The sequence below is a fragment of the Grus americana genome, chromosome 5 (genome assembly GCF_028858705.1).
Source record: "Grus americana isolate bGruAme1 chromosome 5, bGruAme1.mat, whole genome shotgun sequence".
Lineage (NCBI taxonomy): Eukaryota > Metazoa > Chordata > Aves > Gruiformes > Gruidae > Grus > Grus americana.
The window spans coordinates 19,486,336-19,503,655 of record NC_072856.1 but is presented as its reverse complement, the minus strand read 5'-3'; the positions used below and the strand labels follow the sequence as shown (position 1 = coordinate 19,503,655).

At 37.1% G+C, this 17,320-nt stretch overlaps 1 protein-coding gene across 3 annotated transcripts in view; it reads left to right on the top strand.

Annotated features, from left to right (window-relative positions):
* Window positions 1-17,320, top strand: part of AP2A2 (adaptor related protein complex 2 subunit alpha 2) — a 48,930-nt gene that overhangs the window by 23,170 nt on the left and 8,440 nt on the right. For 2 of the 3 annotated variants that reach the window (XM_054825768.1, XM_054825767.1), the window contains exons 3-15: window positions 1,041-1,183; window positions 1,812-2,005; window positions 4,438-4,567; window positions 5,502-5,603; window positions 7,069-7,177; window positions 7,671-7,821; window positions 8,266-8,434; window positions 9,516-9,653; window positions 10,960-11,142; window positions 12,120-12,217; window positions 12,386-12,617; window positions 13,525-13,698; window positions 15,613-15,776. In XM_054825768.1, the coding sequence (XP_054681743.1) occupies window positions 1,041-1,183; window positions 1,812-2,005; window positions 4,438-4,567; window positions 5,502-5,603; window positions 7,069-7,177; window positions 7,671-7,821; window positions 8,266-8,434; window positions 9,516-9,653; window positions 10,960-11,142; window positions 12,120-12,217; window positions 12,386-12,617; window positions 13,525-13,698; window positions 15,613-15,776 (1,987 nt within the window). The remainder of the gene's footprint in view (window positions 1-1,040; window positions 1,184-1,811; window positions 2,006-4,437; window positions 4,568-5,501; window positions 5,604-7,068; window positions 7,178-7,670; window positions 7,822-8,265; window positions 8,435-9,515; window positions 9,654-10,959; window positions 11,143-12,119; window positions 12,218-12,385; window positions 12,618-13,524; window positions 13,699-15,612; window positions 15,777-17,320) is intronic. The other variant, XM_054825769.1, reaches the window with a different exon arrangement.

The window sequence follows — 17,320 nt, the reverse complement described above, 5'->3', positions numbered from 1 at the left end:
AATACAGCAATACAACAACATAAGGCCAAACCTATTTAGCATGCTTTTTTTTTTCCTGAAACATTTATGAATACTTTTGTTTCACAAACACTTTAAAGCTGTTATGAAAAAACACAGGAAATGAGATTACCAAGGCTTTGGGATATACCTCCATCATTCTCCCTTTCTAAAAAGGCTTGCTGTTTTTATTTTGTTGCTACTGAGTTCTCTACTGTGGTGCACTTGCGTTCCTTAACACAGGAAGTCTGTTAAGACCTTTTACTGTGATAAAGGTTTGATAATTGGTTTAACAAGAGAATATGTGTATGGAAGACATATAGCCGCTCTTCACAGAAACAGGAAAATAAAAAAATTGAGTGAACAGGTATTTACTGCCTCTTAGCAAGAAAATACTTTAAGCATATAGCAGGATAATTCAGGGACTAGATGATAGCATTATTTCATGACTGTCCTTTGGGATATAAATAATGGTAAATTGAATTAACACTAAAATCTTCAGATTTGGGGGCTTTTTTCCTTATAAATGAATCTCAGATAAATATTTAAAACTAGTATCATGTGAATGTCTTGTTGATTCAGTGATGGCTCAGCTTTTCAGAGTTATATATTTTTCTGTCTACCTGTGTTCTATGACTGGGAATATTTTTTTTTTAAAACCCAGGAGTTGTTTGATTGTCTGACATCTGTTGATGATGGTTTGTGATAACTTTCCTGTGTTTAGCACAAAATGATATAAAGACTTACAGTCCTTTAAGTCAGAGATAAGTGGATATATTTAGCATTTTGCTCACTGTAGAGGGAATAAAAGCTGAAATAATACATTTAAAACTTGTGAAATTAAAGTACTGTGATAGCTGAACCCTCAGTTTGTCCCTCTTCTGTAGAATGATACACAGTGCATCAAATGTCAATCTTAAATGCTTGTTACAACTGTAAGTCTTGTTACTATAAGACATGAGGTACCTCTGTGGAACTGAGGAGAGGGGGGAAGCCATATATAGGAACAACATAGACTTAACTGTTGTTTCCTTGCATTCCAGGTGACAAGGCTCTGGATGGTTACAGTAAGAAAAAATATGTCTGCAAACTGCTTTTCATCTTTCTCCTTGGGCATGACATTGACTTTGGTCACATGGAGGCTGTAAACCTGCTCAGTTCCAATAGATATACAGAGAAACAAATTGTGAGTAACTCAGTTTCTATAAAAGATGAGCTGTTCTGTCCAATGTCCTGCCTCAGCTGTATAGTCTGTAAAGGACTTTGCTTTGTTCCCCACCCACCCAGTCCTAAAATCTTATTTTAGATCTAGCAGTGATTCTGAAATTTAAACTACCTTTGTGCACAAGGAATCCTGTACTAATTGTAAAAGCTAAAATGTGTGCTCTGTGTAAAATTATTACTCTTGTTAAGAAACTGCCTTGAGTCTTGCATTAAAAGTTAAGTAACCTTCTAATTTTCAGAATCCCTTAAACACAACCTTACCTAGGAAGATATAATCAGGTACATGTAATGTACTAGTGTCTGAATAATAAGGCAAATTCTTGATTTGCTCCCATTCATCTAAAATGATCTCTTGCATATATGCTGAAATAGATTGATGAAACACTTAAACTGATAAATTAGGGTAACATTAAACTTAGTTTTGTTTACTTCATCCTTCTAGTCTTTGTTCTGCTATCTAAATATTTCTGCCCAAATGTTTGGCATTGGAGGAGAACTGTATGTCTTGAAGAATTACTTGTGGCATTAACAGAAAACATAATTTAAGTCAGCTAAAATCAATTTTCATTTTTCCTTTTTCTGAATCACAGGGATATCTCTTCATCTCCGTACTAGTGAACTCTAACAGTGAGCTGATTCGCTTAATAAACAATGCGATCAAGAATGATCTGGCCAGCCGCAACCCCACCTTCATGGGGCTTGCTTTGCATTGTATTGCTAATGTGGGTAGCCGGGAGATGGCGGAAGCATTTGCTGGAGAAATTCCAAAAATACTTGTAGCTGGGTAGGTATGACATGCCTCCTTCAAATACAACACCAATAAACCTCTTCAGCAACTCAGTTCCATTGCAGCAGCTTAATCCATGCTTAGAGCTATACAGCTGTGGACTTGCAGTGCAAATAGGGACAATTTCCAGGAACTGCAGATACTTTGATATACCTGAGCATGGAGTTGCTTGTAGAAGTGTACAAATACAACATAGAAATTAAGACTGTGTCGATATCTTGAATAAGCTTTTACAGCTTTGTGACCAATTTTTTGTTCTGTATAAACTTGTGGCAGCGGATACCCCTGAAATGCATATGTTTTACTTCCCTTATCTTTCCTGGTGAAAAGAAGAAATAAATTAACTTAAATAGATGTTTACACTACAAATTTTGTTATAAACTGAAAGCTTTTATTTAAATGGTCCTGACTTCATAAGGAATGTGAGAATATTCTGTTGTGTGGCCCTTATTACTTCATCTATTAGCCATGTAAACAGCAATTCCTGTAAATGGCAAATAGTCAACTGCCAGCTTTCTAACTTTCCCTTTCTATTGCTAGACATTTCTAAAGAGATCTGGCAGATGTCTGGAACTGTAGTTAAGTAAATCTAAAATGAAATTTGTCATTGTAGGGCTAATTTATTTTGAAACTTAAAATGTTCAAGTGCAACAGTGCATTTAAACTCTCTTATGGATATGAAATGTTTTGGAATATATATGGATATTGTTTTATAACAAACTGTTGTCTTACATTAATATAAAAAAGTACAGTTCTTGCACAACATGTTTATTAATACTCTAAATGTCAAGTACTGGAACTTGGAAATGTTGTAAATGTGTTTGCTTATGCAACACTAATTCTGACTGTGCCTATGTGCACTGAGTTGTCAACAAGAGGAAGGATACAATGTGATATCTAGTTGTCGCAAAAGTAACAGAAATACTTTTGAACTCTTGAAATAGTGTCTCTATAATGCCACACTTGAACACTGTTACTATTTTGCAGAGCTGAAATGTATGGGCCAGAAAGAGAAGAATAAGCAACTAGCACCTGATGCTAAGTATGGGTCTGGTCTGGTGGAGGAAGTGGGGGAGAGTCTATCCCATAATTCCACTTTTCTCAGACATGGCATTCCCTATATAAGGGCACGTGTTTAGAGATGGCACATTCTGGGGCTCTGTCAGGCTTGTTACTGTTCTGTCCTGCACTGCCCTTGCCAGGTGTTACTCTCTGTGTAGCCTAGTAGAGACAACACTGTGAAGGCAAGTCATGGGTTTTAATAAGATAACCTTAAAAAGTTCCAAAAATTTCACTTAGAGTCATCAATTGCAGACAAAGCACAGCACCTTCATTTTGAACTTTGAGCTGTGTTTATTTTCTCAGATCAGTATTCAGGGCATCATTCCTTCTGCGTTTTTAAGAGAAAAATATATAAAATGTGTATTGGACTAGATGACCTTTAAAGGTCCCTTCCAACCCAAACTATTCTATGATTCTATGATATCTAATTGACTTGTGCAGAATAAGCACCGTCATTTACATTTGCAACTTTAGTGTAGCTCCCTTGGTTTGAACATAAGTTGGAGGGAGTGGATAGGGAGTGGAGGAATAGGTTTGGGTTTTTTTGGTTTTGTTTTTTTAACCGACGTACAGTTGATCTCATGGAAAACTGGTAAATTCCTAAATAATAGGTGGACTGAACTTCTACTGGGGATGTGAAGGCTTCTGAACACTTAACCAAGGTTGTACAGTATAAACCACCTCTTAAAACTTTCAGTGCTAATGCTCTGTACATTTTTTCACTTTTGTTTGTGCAACATACAAGATGCTGAACTGATTACTTCATCAAAGGGAGTTCACTGAACTAGAATAGTAGTATACTGCTCTTAAAATAGTCCATTTCTGTGCCACCAGCATGGATGGCAAGGTGAATAAATTTGTGGGTTGTATGCTTGGTGATAGCTAGCCAACTTGCATGCTAGCTGTAAGTACTGAAGCTGTTGATTAGATTCTGCGTAATATCAGATACAAATTGTTAACTATCAGAAGATCTGGCTTTGGATGCATGCATAATATAGTGTACCTTAACTGTTTGACTTGAGTCAGTCTGGAAGAAGCTTGTTCTCATAATTAGATGAGCTTGTGCTCATCTAATGGTGAACTTCCAATTCTGATAAAAAAAATGTGAAATGTCACTCAAAGTTGCTGTGAATCTTTATAGAGACTACTGTACAGATAATGGTTGAAAACTTGGCTACTTAAACTTACAGGACAAAATTAAGAACAACAAATACTGTAACAGAATTTAGTGAACTTCTGTTTTAACTTCTGTTGAAAAGATGCTACCTGGCTAGGGGTGCTGAGTCAGTGCAAAGACTAGCATAACAGTGGCCTGCAAGTATTGCTGTGACTTAACTGCTGTATTTTAATCCATATTTGTCTTGCAGAGATACTATGGATAGTGTGAAGCAAAGTGCTGCCTTATGCTTGCTGCGTTTATATAGAACTTCTCCTGACCTTGTCCCCATGGGAGACTGGACATCTAGAGTGGTGCATCTCCTCAATGACCAGCACTTGGTAAACCTGCTTCATTATGCTTCTCTGTATAGAGAGAATATTCTATTTATTTATTCTGGAGTCTTTCAAGCAAATGGGTTACTATTTTCTTCAGGCTTGGGGAAAGAAATGGAAGGAGGAGTTATTTTTTTAGTTGCTCTATATATTTATTTTTAATAAAGCTTTGTTTACCTTTTTCTTGGAGATATAAGAAGGGTGTGCACAAATTCTTCTTTTGCTTTGGCTGTAAATAAATTAGTCTTGTGCCTTGTGATCCTAGGTCATATTGCATAAATTTAATACTAGTTTCCTAGGCCTTTTAAGATTAGACCTGCACTAAAAATGCAAGGCCCAATTTGTTAGTGCTTGGACTTCCTTGTCCTCTGGTGTACATGTTGTCATTCTTATCTTACTGGTTCAGGAAAAGCTATTTTTCTAGATAAGAGACTATTTTTCCCCATCTAGTTACTTTATGAAAGTATGACTATTAAGACGTGCTTCAGCAGTAATAGAGTGCTTTAGTCTGTAGTAATATGTTTGTGTTATACAAAGCCCTCTCCATGTTGGGTTGTCAGAATTCTTTCCTGGATGATCTTCTGCATCCTATTTCTTCTACTCATGCTTCTCTTGTGTAATAAGACAATTTGCATCTAGGCTTTATTTTAATATAGCTTTCTGTTGTTTTAGATGTACTGTCCAAACATGAGACAAAGCTGATACAAAAATAGCATGAAATGCTCTGCAAGCATGGCAATATCATGTTGTTGAAAATCCTATTGGATTTTGAAGATGCGTAATTAATCTAGCTGCTAACCAAATAAAGGACTTTTTAATGTCGGGCTTTGTCATGGGGATAAACTTTAGTTTTGTTACATATTTAAAAACACTTGAAGTGAAAGGTGATAATGGGAAGCATCTTAAACTGTTACAAAATTGAATGTGTTTGCTTTTCTAGGGTGTGGTTACTGCAGCTACAAGTCTGATCACCACTTTGGCACAGAAGAACCCAGAAGAGTTTAAAACTTCAGTCTCCTTGGCAGTGTCTAGATTAAGCAGAGTGAGTCCAATGATAACCCTCATAATACTTCACTGTTGCTTAATTTACTCAGCTTTCTAGGTCAGGTTATCTTACTGTTACTTATTTATTCAGCTTTCTAGGTCAGATTAGTTTAGTGTACCATTAAAAGTGAAGATGATTCAGTTTCAATTCATATAGCTGGTTCAGCTAATCTCTTGCTAACACTTGGTGCTTACCAGGGCAGAAAATTGTATTGGCTTGCCCAAACTTTCTTGGTGTAATCCTTGCTATGCTCCAAGTCCTATGTAGCAAAAAGGTGTCTTTCTCTCAGCTACTTGTATTTGAAAGGATCCCCATGATGCAGTTGAGGTTTTAATCCTCATTTTATGTTACTATAACATCAAAGAGTAGTTGGATCAAAGACTGATTCTGCAAATTTCTGCACAGAACCCTCACAAATACTTTTACCTTTATCTAAAGCTTCTTACAAGATGAGTCTTCTTCCTATTCCTTCTTTTCAGCTGCTGCTAGGCCAATAATCATAAGCATTTGATATTCTGTAAATGGGTGTAGGGGGTTACGCAGGGGCAGAGGGTGCAGGGAGGAGTGGAGAGACATTTCTGTAAGTTAGCATCTTCATCCTGGAGAACTTTGTTGGTGTTTTCTTTGATTTTTTTTTTTTGTGTCTTTTGGAAGATATGCAAGACATGGGAGGATATTACTTTGCAAATGTATTTTAGACCCAGATTTATGCAGTGTTATACCCAAAATTGCTTGTAGTTCAGAGAAATTAAATTTCTTTTTAAATATGAAGGTTCTGTCTAATACTTAAAAGCAAGGGCGTGCTGAGAGCAGTTCATAGCTATTCTGTAATGGAGGAGCAAGTACTAGATAAAATTTCTTTGAGCAAAGCTAGTGGCAAACTCATGCTTACCATAGAATCAAAGGGGGAAAGAAATCCATGAAGAAGGGTACTCCCTCTGAAACCTAATCTAATCCTTACTGCATTTCACTATGTGTATAAACCTCTTCTGTGAAAGCTATCTGTTTTGCTCTGGAGTATGACTGTTACTTCGTGTTACTTGGTTGTCCTGCTTTAGTTCAGTCTGTCACAGTATCTTGTGCTTGAATTCCAACTATAACACTATAGTTAAGCTTTCTGTTGGCTGAATCTATGAATTTCTGAACCAAAGAAAGTCAAGCTTCTGGTTAAATATTTTGGTGTTACAAGATGGTCATCCTCATTTTTAAGAAAGCAAGTATGCTTTCAGGAAGAGACTTCCTAGAGTACTGTATCTGTAAAACAGAATTTCTATTACTAGGGAACCTGATGGTATACTTATAGTATGGCAGCTTGCACCCAGGTAATTTACTGAATTAAACATTGTAGTGACATAGTTTTGTAAGCCTTTGTCAAAAGTGACCTGCATTGTTCTTTGGGTCCTTCTCATGATTGCTTGTCACTTACCTTCAGTAGCTGACACGCTGTCTGCTTATTTTACAGATTGTAACTTCTGCATCAACAGATCTTCAGGATTATACATACTACTTTGTTCCTGCTCCTTGGTTATCTGTGAAACTTCTGAGGTTGTTACAGTGCTATCCACCTCCAGGTAATGCACAAATCACAACAGTGGTCGTCTCTTTTAAGTGGTACGCTATCTCCAAAGAGCTGTTGTGCTGTAATGTTACCATAACTTGGAGTGCAAGCACATTGTTTTAAGACAAGGATGCAGGAGTCTGCTCTCAAGTGTTTCAGATTGCTAAAACACAACATAATTCAAAAGGCCGTGTAGCTTAGAACAAAGTATCAAACCAGCGTGTATCTTGCAGTTGCAATTGGTTTGCCATTTTAAACATTCTTTAATGTCATGAAGTATATTAAAGCCTTGAAATACATTATAGCGCAGATCATGTTTGGCTTTTGTTCTCACCCAAATAGATCTGTGGCTTAGAATTCTTTTGCAAACTGTATATTGGGGGAGGGTAACCTGGTTTTAATGTATTGGAATACTTGTGTATTCAGATTTAGCAAGGTAGAAGGCCTAAGGTAGGGATTGGGGTGTTGAGCAAAATGAAGTTGTCCAATGGCTGCTTCTTCTCCAGAAGACCCTGCGGTACGTGGTCGTCTAACAGAATGCCTGGAAACTATTCTTAACAAAGCACAGGAGCCACCAAAGTCAAAAAAAGTACAACACTCAAATGCAAAGAATGCTGTGCTGTTTGAGGCAATAAGCTTAATTATACATCATGACAGGTGAGCTGTGAGAACACTTCTACTATGAGTGGATTTTTTTAAGTGAAAAGCCATGGCTTTGTCTTGAACACTAACTGGAATTTTACTGGGGGGTGGGTGGGTATGGAGAACAGAATATGAAGTTGCTTGCTAGATTGGAACACAACCACAGCAATGGAAATGAACAGTATTAATGAACTGTATGGCTGTCAGCATATTTTGTAATTGCTTTGTTTCTTGCTGCTGCTTTTTTTTTTTTTTTTTGGTGTTTTGTGTTGACCCCACTACTCTAATACAACAGAGATTATTTGCTCACAGTATCTGAATTTTCATTTCACCAGCGGGGCATTCTAGCAGACACTTTGAAGCATATTAAGAAATTTCCACTGCAGAAATAGTATTCTGTATTGGTGTTCTCAAACCTGTTGCTTTTAACCCTTTCACTTTCTCTCTTGTTCTGTGCAGTGAGCCAAATCTACTAGTCCGTGCCTGTAACCAGCTAGGTCAGTTCTTGCAACACCGAGAAACTAATTTGCGTTACCTAGCACTGGAAAGCATGTGCACGCTTGCCAGCTCTGAATTCTCACATGAGGCTGTGAAAACACACATAGAAACAGTTATCAATGCATTGAAGGTAAATATTTAAGTGTGTAGTCTGTTTTGAGTGTCATCTTCTCCCCTACCTCAATGACCTCTCTCCTACTTCCCCAAGCCCCCCACCCCCAATTAAGCGAATAATACTTGGGGACCAAATAAATTATTCTCAGAAATCTGCTTTAGTGTGGTTTTTTTTTTCTTAATCCTGCAAAATCTTGCTGCACTGTCAACAATAGAAGTCAGTTTCATTTTACTTCTGCAGCCTGCTAGTAAATCTGATACTTGTAGCTGTGGCCTCCATAACACTTTGGTATCTCCTCAAGCTGTAGAATGAGTAATTCTTTCAAAACATGGGATTTTAAAATGGAGAATGCTGTGAAGACTTTGTTTACTACTATCTTGCTGGTATCAGACACCATTCCTTCACTGCAGTAGCTTACAGGGAGCAGTAGAGCAGATCTGCTTCCGCTGCAGGATCAGAAGGTCAAGAAACGACAAGATTCCTAGGCCATGTTTGTGTGAAAAAGCAGAAGTCAAAAGAGGAAGACTGATTTGCATGTAAATCTACTTGCGCACTTCAGTGTTTACATGTATTGTTCTCTCCCAAGCTCATGCTGCAGCATATTGAAATGTTTGTCTAACAAGTAAGTATGTATCTAGTCTAGCTGGGCTTCTGTTGATACAAGGCAAGCCCAACACTAAACCTGCAGGTAGTTAATTGCTCATTGACCTGGTGACAATTTGACAATTTCAGCTGGTTATTAGTGCATTTGTGGCCAGTGGTGCCAGTTACCCAGTGCACTGCAAACTCATTCACCCTAGTTAGGGTAATAGTGGAGTATTCCGTATAAGCTCCTCCAACCTTTCAGCATTTGCACAGATTTGAATAAGTGTACTATGGGAAAAAACCTGATGATTTGAATTTTTACAACGTTATCTAAAAGCAGGAAGCTGTTTGAGTCTCCAGTGACTTCTTTCTAGGTGACTGGAAATGTACATCTAATTTTGTTTTAAATTTGACTATAGATTATAGTAAGTTTCGTCTCTTCAGTAAGTTGCATGTGCTTTCCAAATAAAGATGACATCATCTTGACTTTTTGGTGTGTGTCCTTTTGCAGACTGAAAGAGATGTAAGTGTACGACAAAGAGCTGTAGATCTCCTGTATGCAATGTGTGACCGAAGTAATGCACAACAGATTGTGGCTGAAATGCTGAATTACTTGGAAACTGCTGATTATTCCATTAGAGAAGAAATTGTGAGATATTTGTTTCCTTATTTTTTTTCATAGCTGACTTTGGCACCATATGTATCATTTATTGACTGGGATGCTGGATAGTCTGTGATAGAGATTCTTTCTAATGGTGGTTTAAAAAAAAAACCAAAACAAAGAACTAAGTTTGTAGTCTAATAGCAAAGCATGTTCTTCATTTAGGTTAAACTAATGGGATGGGGGGCATGGAACCTTGGAAACTAGGAATTTTAAAAATGAATCTTGGTCTCAGAGCATTGCATATAGAAAGTGAAGTGAATTTTATCAATGCTTGAGCAAATACAATATATAGATCTGAAGGTTATGTCCTACTCTATTTAACTGTTTAGTAGATTCATAGCTTCAGAAATTAGTGTGATAAATACTTAAGTGTAGGTAGAACTTCATACTGTGTGTGCTGTAAGAACATTCTGTCAGTCTAAGAATTCCCAAAACCAATACCTTTTAATCAGCTAAAAGAGGGACATGATGTCTGTGTCCTTCCTTCCAGCAGGAAAAAAATGTTAGGAGTTGAAATATTCACTTAGCAAGCTTTCTAGAATGGTAGCCAAAACCCGTACTTGATGGTAATTATTTAGCTTAGTTATGCGCTAAATTTCCTTGATTGGAGACGTTAACATAGAATACAGTGTTAGTTTATTACCTCTTGTACTGTCTTGTTGCTGTTGGCAATCTACCCTGACTAATCAGATAATGTGAATTTCATTCTGTATGTTAATTTACCTAACTTGCTACTCCTAACAGAATAGGTCAGTATAAACATAACTGATAAACTACGTGGAGGTCTCTTCCCATGCTGATTGTTTGCTTCAGGATATATGTATCTTAGTATGACCTGAAAGTCAGCTATATTTTGGTGACTCTGATCTATCTCTGCTAGCTTGAGTTTCCATTTTTTCTGTTTTTTTGGTGTGGTGGGGTTTTTTGAGGTCTCTGATATCCTACTTGGTCCTGTCTCAGTGATGGTTTAGATAGTGTTTTTATGGCAAAAAAAAATGTTCAATAAATTGCTCTTGATCACTTAGGTACGCAGTTGAAAAGCCACAGATGCAACATAATCAAATGCATGATGGGGAAAGCATTATGTACCTGGCAACTGGTGTGTTCTGGTACAGAATTTCAATGTTCATCGTTCACCTTAGCTGTGGGAGCAAATGAGCAAGCTGACGCATCTCTAACTGAGGCTTCTGGGCTACCATGGGGTATCGCTAGGTGTATATGAAAGTGAATCTTGATACAGAGCTTACAGGAGAAGGTAGTCAAGCTTCTTTATTCTTTTATGTGTGTTCAGGTTCTGAAAGTTGCAATTCTAGCTGAGAAGTATGCAGTGGATTATACCTGGTATGTGGATACAATCCTGAATCTGATTCGTATTGCTGGTGACTATGTCAGTGAAGAAGTGTGGTATCGAGTTATTCAGATTGTCATCAACAGGGATGATGTTCAAGGGTATGCAGCAAAGACTGTTTTTGAGGTGAGAATAACTGTTTTCAATTCACTTTCAAAATGAGGTAGGAATTAAGTAAACACTACATGATCTAGCAGGTCTGTGTGCTCCCACATGTTAGGGAGGGGGAAACATATGATCCTGAATATTTCAACAAAACACTGCTGAAGCTTTCTGTAAAATTAGCATCATAGATTTTTCAGAGCCGGAGACTGTACTAAGCCAGAGAAGCTTCTCATCAATTTAAGTAATGTAGAATACACCTAGTACTGTTCTGGTTTTACTGAGGGAGGGCAGGATGGGTTATGGTGGGGTTTTCTGTTGTTTTGGTGGGTGGCATTGAATGTGCATGGCTTAGCAAAGAAATTACAGTACCTGGAAAACTACTGAAGTGGAGTAAAGTTTTCTGCATGCGGGAATCCAAAACACTCAAAATGATAACTTGATGATCCTTCTGGAAGCATATTCCTTCTGTTCAGAATCTGATAAAACTGGAATTTGAACTATTAAATGAGAACACTTCCAAATGTCTGGCCTTGCTGCTCTGACTTTGGATTCTTCGTATGAGGGTTCCACTTTTTTTATTTCCTTTCCTGAATGTTTAAGCTGACTTTCGAAACTAATCCCTGCTGTGTGCTTCTTCATACTCAATAAAGACAATATTTTTATCTTGGACAGCTTCAGCACATTCTTGCAAGGTTTAAATTAAGTATATTAACATCCTTCTGACACCCCTAAAGATCTAAGGAGAAACCTTAGCAGCACTGTGGACTTCTGAGAACAGATACAGCTGCTTGATGGGCCTAAGAGTGCTCTTAAGCAAGTATTACTTAGAAGAATCATAAAGTCATACCACCTAGCATGCTTTTCTTGTAAGTGTTCTATAATGCGTAGACCTATGGTCTGCTCTTACAGAGAAGTAGACTAGGAAACTGGACATAGAAGTGACAGAAAAGATCTTTTTTGATACGCTACAGATCGATGACTGTTAATGTGTCTTACAGGCCCTTCAAGCTCCAGCATGCCATGAGAATCTCGTAAAAGTAGGTGGCTACATCTTGGGAGAATTTGGAAATCTGATAGCAGGTGATCCAAGATCAAGGTAAAACACCTTCCAAAATACTGAAGTAGTAGCACTTTCTGTAAAGAATCTAATGTCTATTTAATATTCCTAAATGCCACTCAACAAATGATTCAGATCTTGCTAGTAATGCAGTAGGAATTAATCATGTCTACAAAACCCAAATTATTTTTCTTCCTATCTTTTAAGTCCCCTCATCCAGTTCAACTTGCTACATTCCAAGTTTCATCTGTGCAGTGTTCCTACCCGAGCTCTGCTTCTGTCTACCTACATCAAGTTTGTGAACCTGTTTCCAGAAATCAAAACTACAATTCAAGATGTATTACGCAGTGACAGTCAGCTAAAGAATGCTGATGTTGAGCTGCAGCAGAGAGCTGTTGAGTATTTGAGGCTCAGTACTATTGCCAGTACTGATATACTGGTAGGTATAAAGATTTTTTTTTTGTTACTGTGCAGAACTCTACAGCTGTGTCTTCTGTCAATAAGTAAACTCCACTAAACCTTACCCGATTACTCAGAAATCTTAATGGAGGATTGTCCCACATCGATGATGTGGGCACTGATTCTTTTAGTCTGCCTAATTCAGCTGCAGTCATCTTTAATTTAGAGCTAAGATCAAAATTGTTATTGCTTTAGTGGGACAAATGACAGTTAAAGCATGCTAATCTAGAGCTGGGAAGCCAGTGAAAGCTGGTATAGTACAGGACTGACTTGATGATGGGCAGGAAACTGTGCAGGTAATTGCGCTGAATTGTGGGGTTTTTTTTTCTCTAGAAATTCAGTGTCGTAACCTGATAATCTCACGTCTGGCCAGAGCATGGCACACTTAAGTCTTGACAGCTAATAAATGTTTAGGTCTGACTTGAGGACCACTAGGTCTGCTATGATCTATTTTTTTTATATATATATTTTTTTTAAGTTATAATTTTATTTTCTTTTTTCTATTTTTAAAAATTACTGTAAAATTAATTTTTTAGTTTTGAATTTTTAAAAAATTTGTATTTTGACTTTTTAAAATTGGATTTTGGATTTTAAAATTTTTATTTTAAAAACAATTTTCCCCATTTAAATTTTCCTCATCTTTTTTTAGTTTTTTAACTTTTAAAAATTTTTCTGTGCCAGAGAATATATATTACTGTTCTCTTTAACAACTACTTTGGAGGACTTCAGAAAGTTTTAAATAACTTTTTTTAAAGCAAGTCTACTCAATCACTGCACAATAAACTGTTGTTTTCTGTGTGGATAATGACTTCTGCTTCTCTTCAAAGACTCAGGAACTGGTTTGTCTTTTTCTGTAAGTTTAATGCACTTTTTTTTTTTGTGACAAGGCTACAGTGCTGGAAGAAATGCCTCCCTTTCCAGAGAGGGAATCTTCTATTTTGGCTAAACTCAAGAAGAAGAAAGGCCCAGGCACAGTTACTGACCTGGAAGAGATCAAAAAGGAGAGGAGCTCTGATATGAATGGAAGCGCTGAACCCACTTCTGTTAATGCCAGTGCTGTTGTGAGTTTAAAAGCTGTTATTTCACTAATTTACATGGCGTACTAGTAAGAAAAGAACGGTTTCATTCAAATGGCTTTTTAAGGGTTTAAAACTTGTCATCTCAAACTTAAGACTATAGGTGTTTGCTATAAAGTAGCAGGGGAACATAGAGCCGCTTTTCCCCCCACCACATGCTTCGATGCAGTTTTCCTTTGGAAATCTTATGTACATGGGGACAAACTGTCTGCAGACTAAAAAAATCCTTTTTACATTGTTACTTTGAAAAATATTGCTGTAAGCTTAGAAATAGGAATTTCCTTGCTGGTGGAATTGCAGTAAAGGTGAGATAACATTAATGTATTAAAAAGGAATAACTTGAATGTCAAAGTATCAGCTGTTCTTCTGCTTTGTCTAACATGGTAGATATTTTGTATCTTGTTTCAGTTTGTTACTGTTTTTACTAGAAGTGGATGACACTTGACCTAACGTAAATGTCCTTAGGTCACTATTATGTTGTTACTGTCTGTTTGACGGTACTATTTGAGTTTGGTTATGGTAGACAAGGCCACTGTCTTGTTTTTTCTGAGCTGAAACTTCTCATTTTATTGCCAATTAAAACTGGTAGGATGAATTGTTCCCATAATGTAACACTTGTTTCTGGTTTTAATGACTAGCATAACTTGTAATTACATTTGAGATTTAGTAGTAGATTACCTAAGAGGAAGAAATATTGTAGCACACTCCCTGCCCAGTTTGTTAAAGCATAATTCTTTAATTCTTAGTTACTCAATATGTAAGAGTAGATGTTCCAAGTACAACATCTGTGAATGGACAGAAATACCTTTTCAGCAGAAAAGTTGCCACATCTTCTTTGCATGCCAAATTGACTGAGGTGATTGGTAGTTAAAATTGTGTTATGTTTTATGAGCTTCCCTTTATGGATTGTAGCCATATAAGAAACTCTACTATGGTACCTTCATCAGTGGCTTTGGTGTGACCTTGGCTTAGATGCCCAGAATATGTTCCAAATTGGAGTTCAATTGTTTGTTTTCTGTAGTTCTTACCAATTGGCTTCTGAAAATCTTTTGCCAGGGAATTTTTTGTTATACTTCATCAAATTAAGTCTTTGGACTATATGATAACTTGAATTGGCTTACAAAAACAAAATTTCAGATTCAATCCAAATGCGTCTCATGACTCATCTTCATATCTGGCATATCATAGGCTGCTTATGTCTAATAAGTGAATGTTTTGTTTAACGGTCTATACTTTGTTCTTACGTGTGACTTGGGCACATCTGTGTGGCCTCTGTTGCGTGATTCTGTGTCCTGGCTATTTGATTTGTTCTATTTGAGGGGAAAAAAAAATAAAGAACTTACCTCTACCTTTAGTGTTTGCAACTTGAACTAACTACAGGCTCTGCTTTTTTTTCTGGTTAGGTTTTACATTGTTTCTAAGGTTTGCCAAGCTTCAAAAACCCAGGACTAAACTGAAAGTCAATTTTAAAGTAATGTTTTAATTTAAGTTGGTGTAAAAGTCACTGCCTGCCTTGCTGGATTCTTCATGAAAGGAAAGCAACGCATTTGAATTTTATTCCCTACAATACTTAATTTCCCTTGAAACTAAGAGACGGGGGGGAACATTGTCATCTTTCTTCTGCAGAATCAGATTTTAGACAGATGAATTTTGTTTTTTTTATTTGGCAGTTAGATGGACATAACTCTCTCTTCAAAGGAAAAAAGAAAACTACATCTGTAAATGACCTTAAGTTGAAATGTAAGGTGACAACTGCATTCATGAAACCTCCTACATCCATTCAAAGCTTCATTTGGGGTGGGGAGAGATGCTTTGCTGTAGTTTAGCTGTCTACACGAGAGAGACAGCTTTGTTTTAGTTTTGCTGTAGTATAACACCAAAGTGTCTTGTCTTTCCTAGTCTACTCCTTCTCCATCTGCGGATCTGCTGGGTCTGGGTGCTGCCCCTCTCGCCAATTCAGCTCCCCCACCATCCTCTAGTGGTAGCCTGCTGGTGGATGTATTTTCAGATTCAGCTTCTGCTGTTGCACCTCTTGCTCCTGGTTCTGATGACAACTTTGCGAGGTAATTAAGTCACCCTGTAAGGAATCTGAAAAAGAATTTGTCTGTTAAAACAAGATTAGAGGAAAATAATACAAACAATAACTTTTGGTTTTGTTCCAGCTTATTGAATGTATTCCTGGGTGGTAGTTGTGCAGCAAGAGAGGTGTTCTTGAACTCTATGCTGGATGTGCTATCTTTATTGAATACCTTCCTCTGCTGATGGGAAAACTGAGTCTGTAGTAATCAACATGAGGATATTAGCCTAGTTTTCATGCTGGTTTTGCTTCTTTGTTAAACTAAGCTTATTATGCATCTCAATACCTCTTGAATTTGAGAGTTATCTGGCCTGATATGAATATGTTTATTCTTGTTTCCCTAAAGTATTCTTGTGTTTCTCCACTTATGGCAAGCTGATAGTGGAACAGTGAGATGGATTATACCCAGAGATACTTGCTATCAGAATTTCAAGATATTCTTAAATTGTTGTGCTACTGTCTGACAAACAGGTGTGAAAAGGGGAAAAAACCAAGTGCTTTTTTTTAAGGGAATTCCTAATTACATTGCAAAGTGTAGTGTAAGTGCAATGTGTTATTAATCCCTCAAATATTAAAAGCCACTGTGGCTACACTCAAATCTTATTGAGATAAAATTTTGGAAATAAATAGCATAAGATCAGAGAATGTATTTAAAAATCTGTTGTCTCGTTGGCCAAAGAACGTGTTAGCAGTGTCAAAGACCAAATTTTGAATGGCGTCATGAAAATTTGCAATGTGTCTTGATTTAAAAGATATGATTAGGGAAACTAATCTGCCTGGATCATTGAGACTTCCATAAAAAATTTCTACTAGGCAATGCATTGTTGCAGGTCTGCAGTGATTAAGACTTGATCCTGTGTTTCTCTTGGAAGGCGTTAAGCGATACTTAGTCATGCTACACAATACCAAGATTTAAGAAGCTACACAAGCTTGTTAGAGCTTTTTAAAAAAAGTGGGGGGAGAAAAACCCAAACAAAACTAGTAGCTTCATAAGCAAAAGTTACCTTAAAAAGAGTTTTCTGCAGAAAAAGTATAGCATTGCCCAACACTTTGATCTGTGTAGATGATGAAATGCTTCTCTAATGATACTGAGAAGTTGCCTTTTACAGTTTCCTGCCTCTCTAGTGCTGTTGTCACTTTTGTTTCTAATCTGTTACTTGGGTAAGTCATTCTCTGTGTGCCCGTATATTCTTCTCCACTTAATATTTATGTGTTTTTTAAGAACTGTTTGTGCAGCTCTAGTTAGAAGTGCCATGAAGGTTGATGAGGTCTCTGCTTCAAAGTGCACGTTTGTAGTTGTTAATATACATCTACATTTCTGGTTTTGAACTAAAACTCTTTTGCTGTCACAAACACCTAAGAGGACTTGGTTCTTGAAGAGGTATAAATTTAAGCTACTGAACGCCTTCAGCTGTCTCCTGTCTTTGGGAAGAATTGCTGGTTCCTAACAATCAGGGAGGGGTGGGGTGGGGGAGAGAAGTGGGGGAAAACATTGCCTAATGCCTAAAACCTTTATAGGTGTACTGAGGT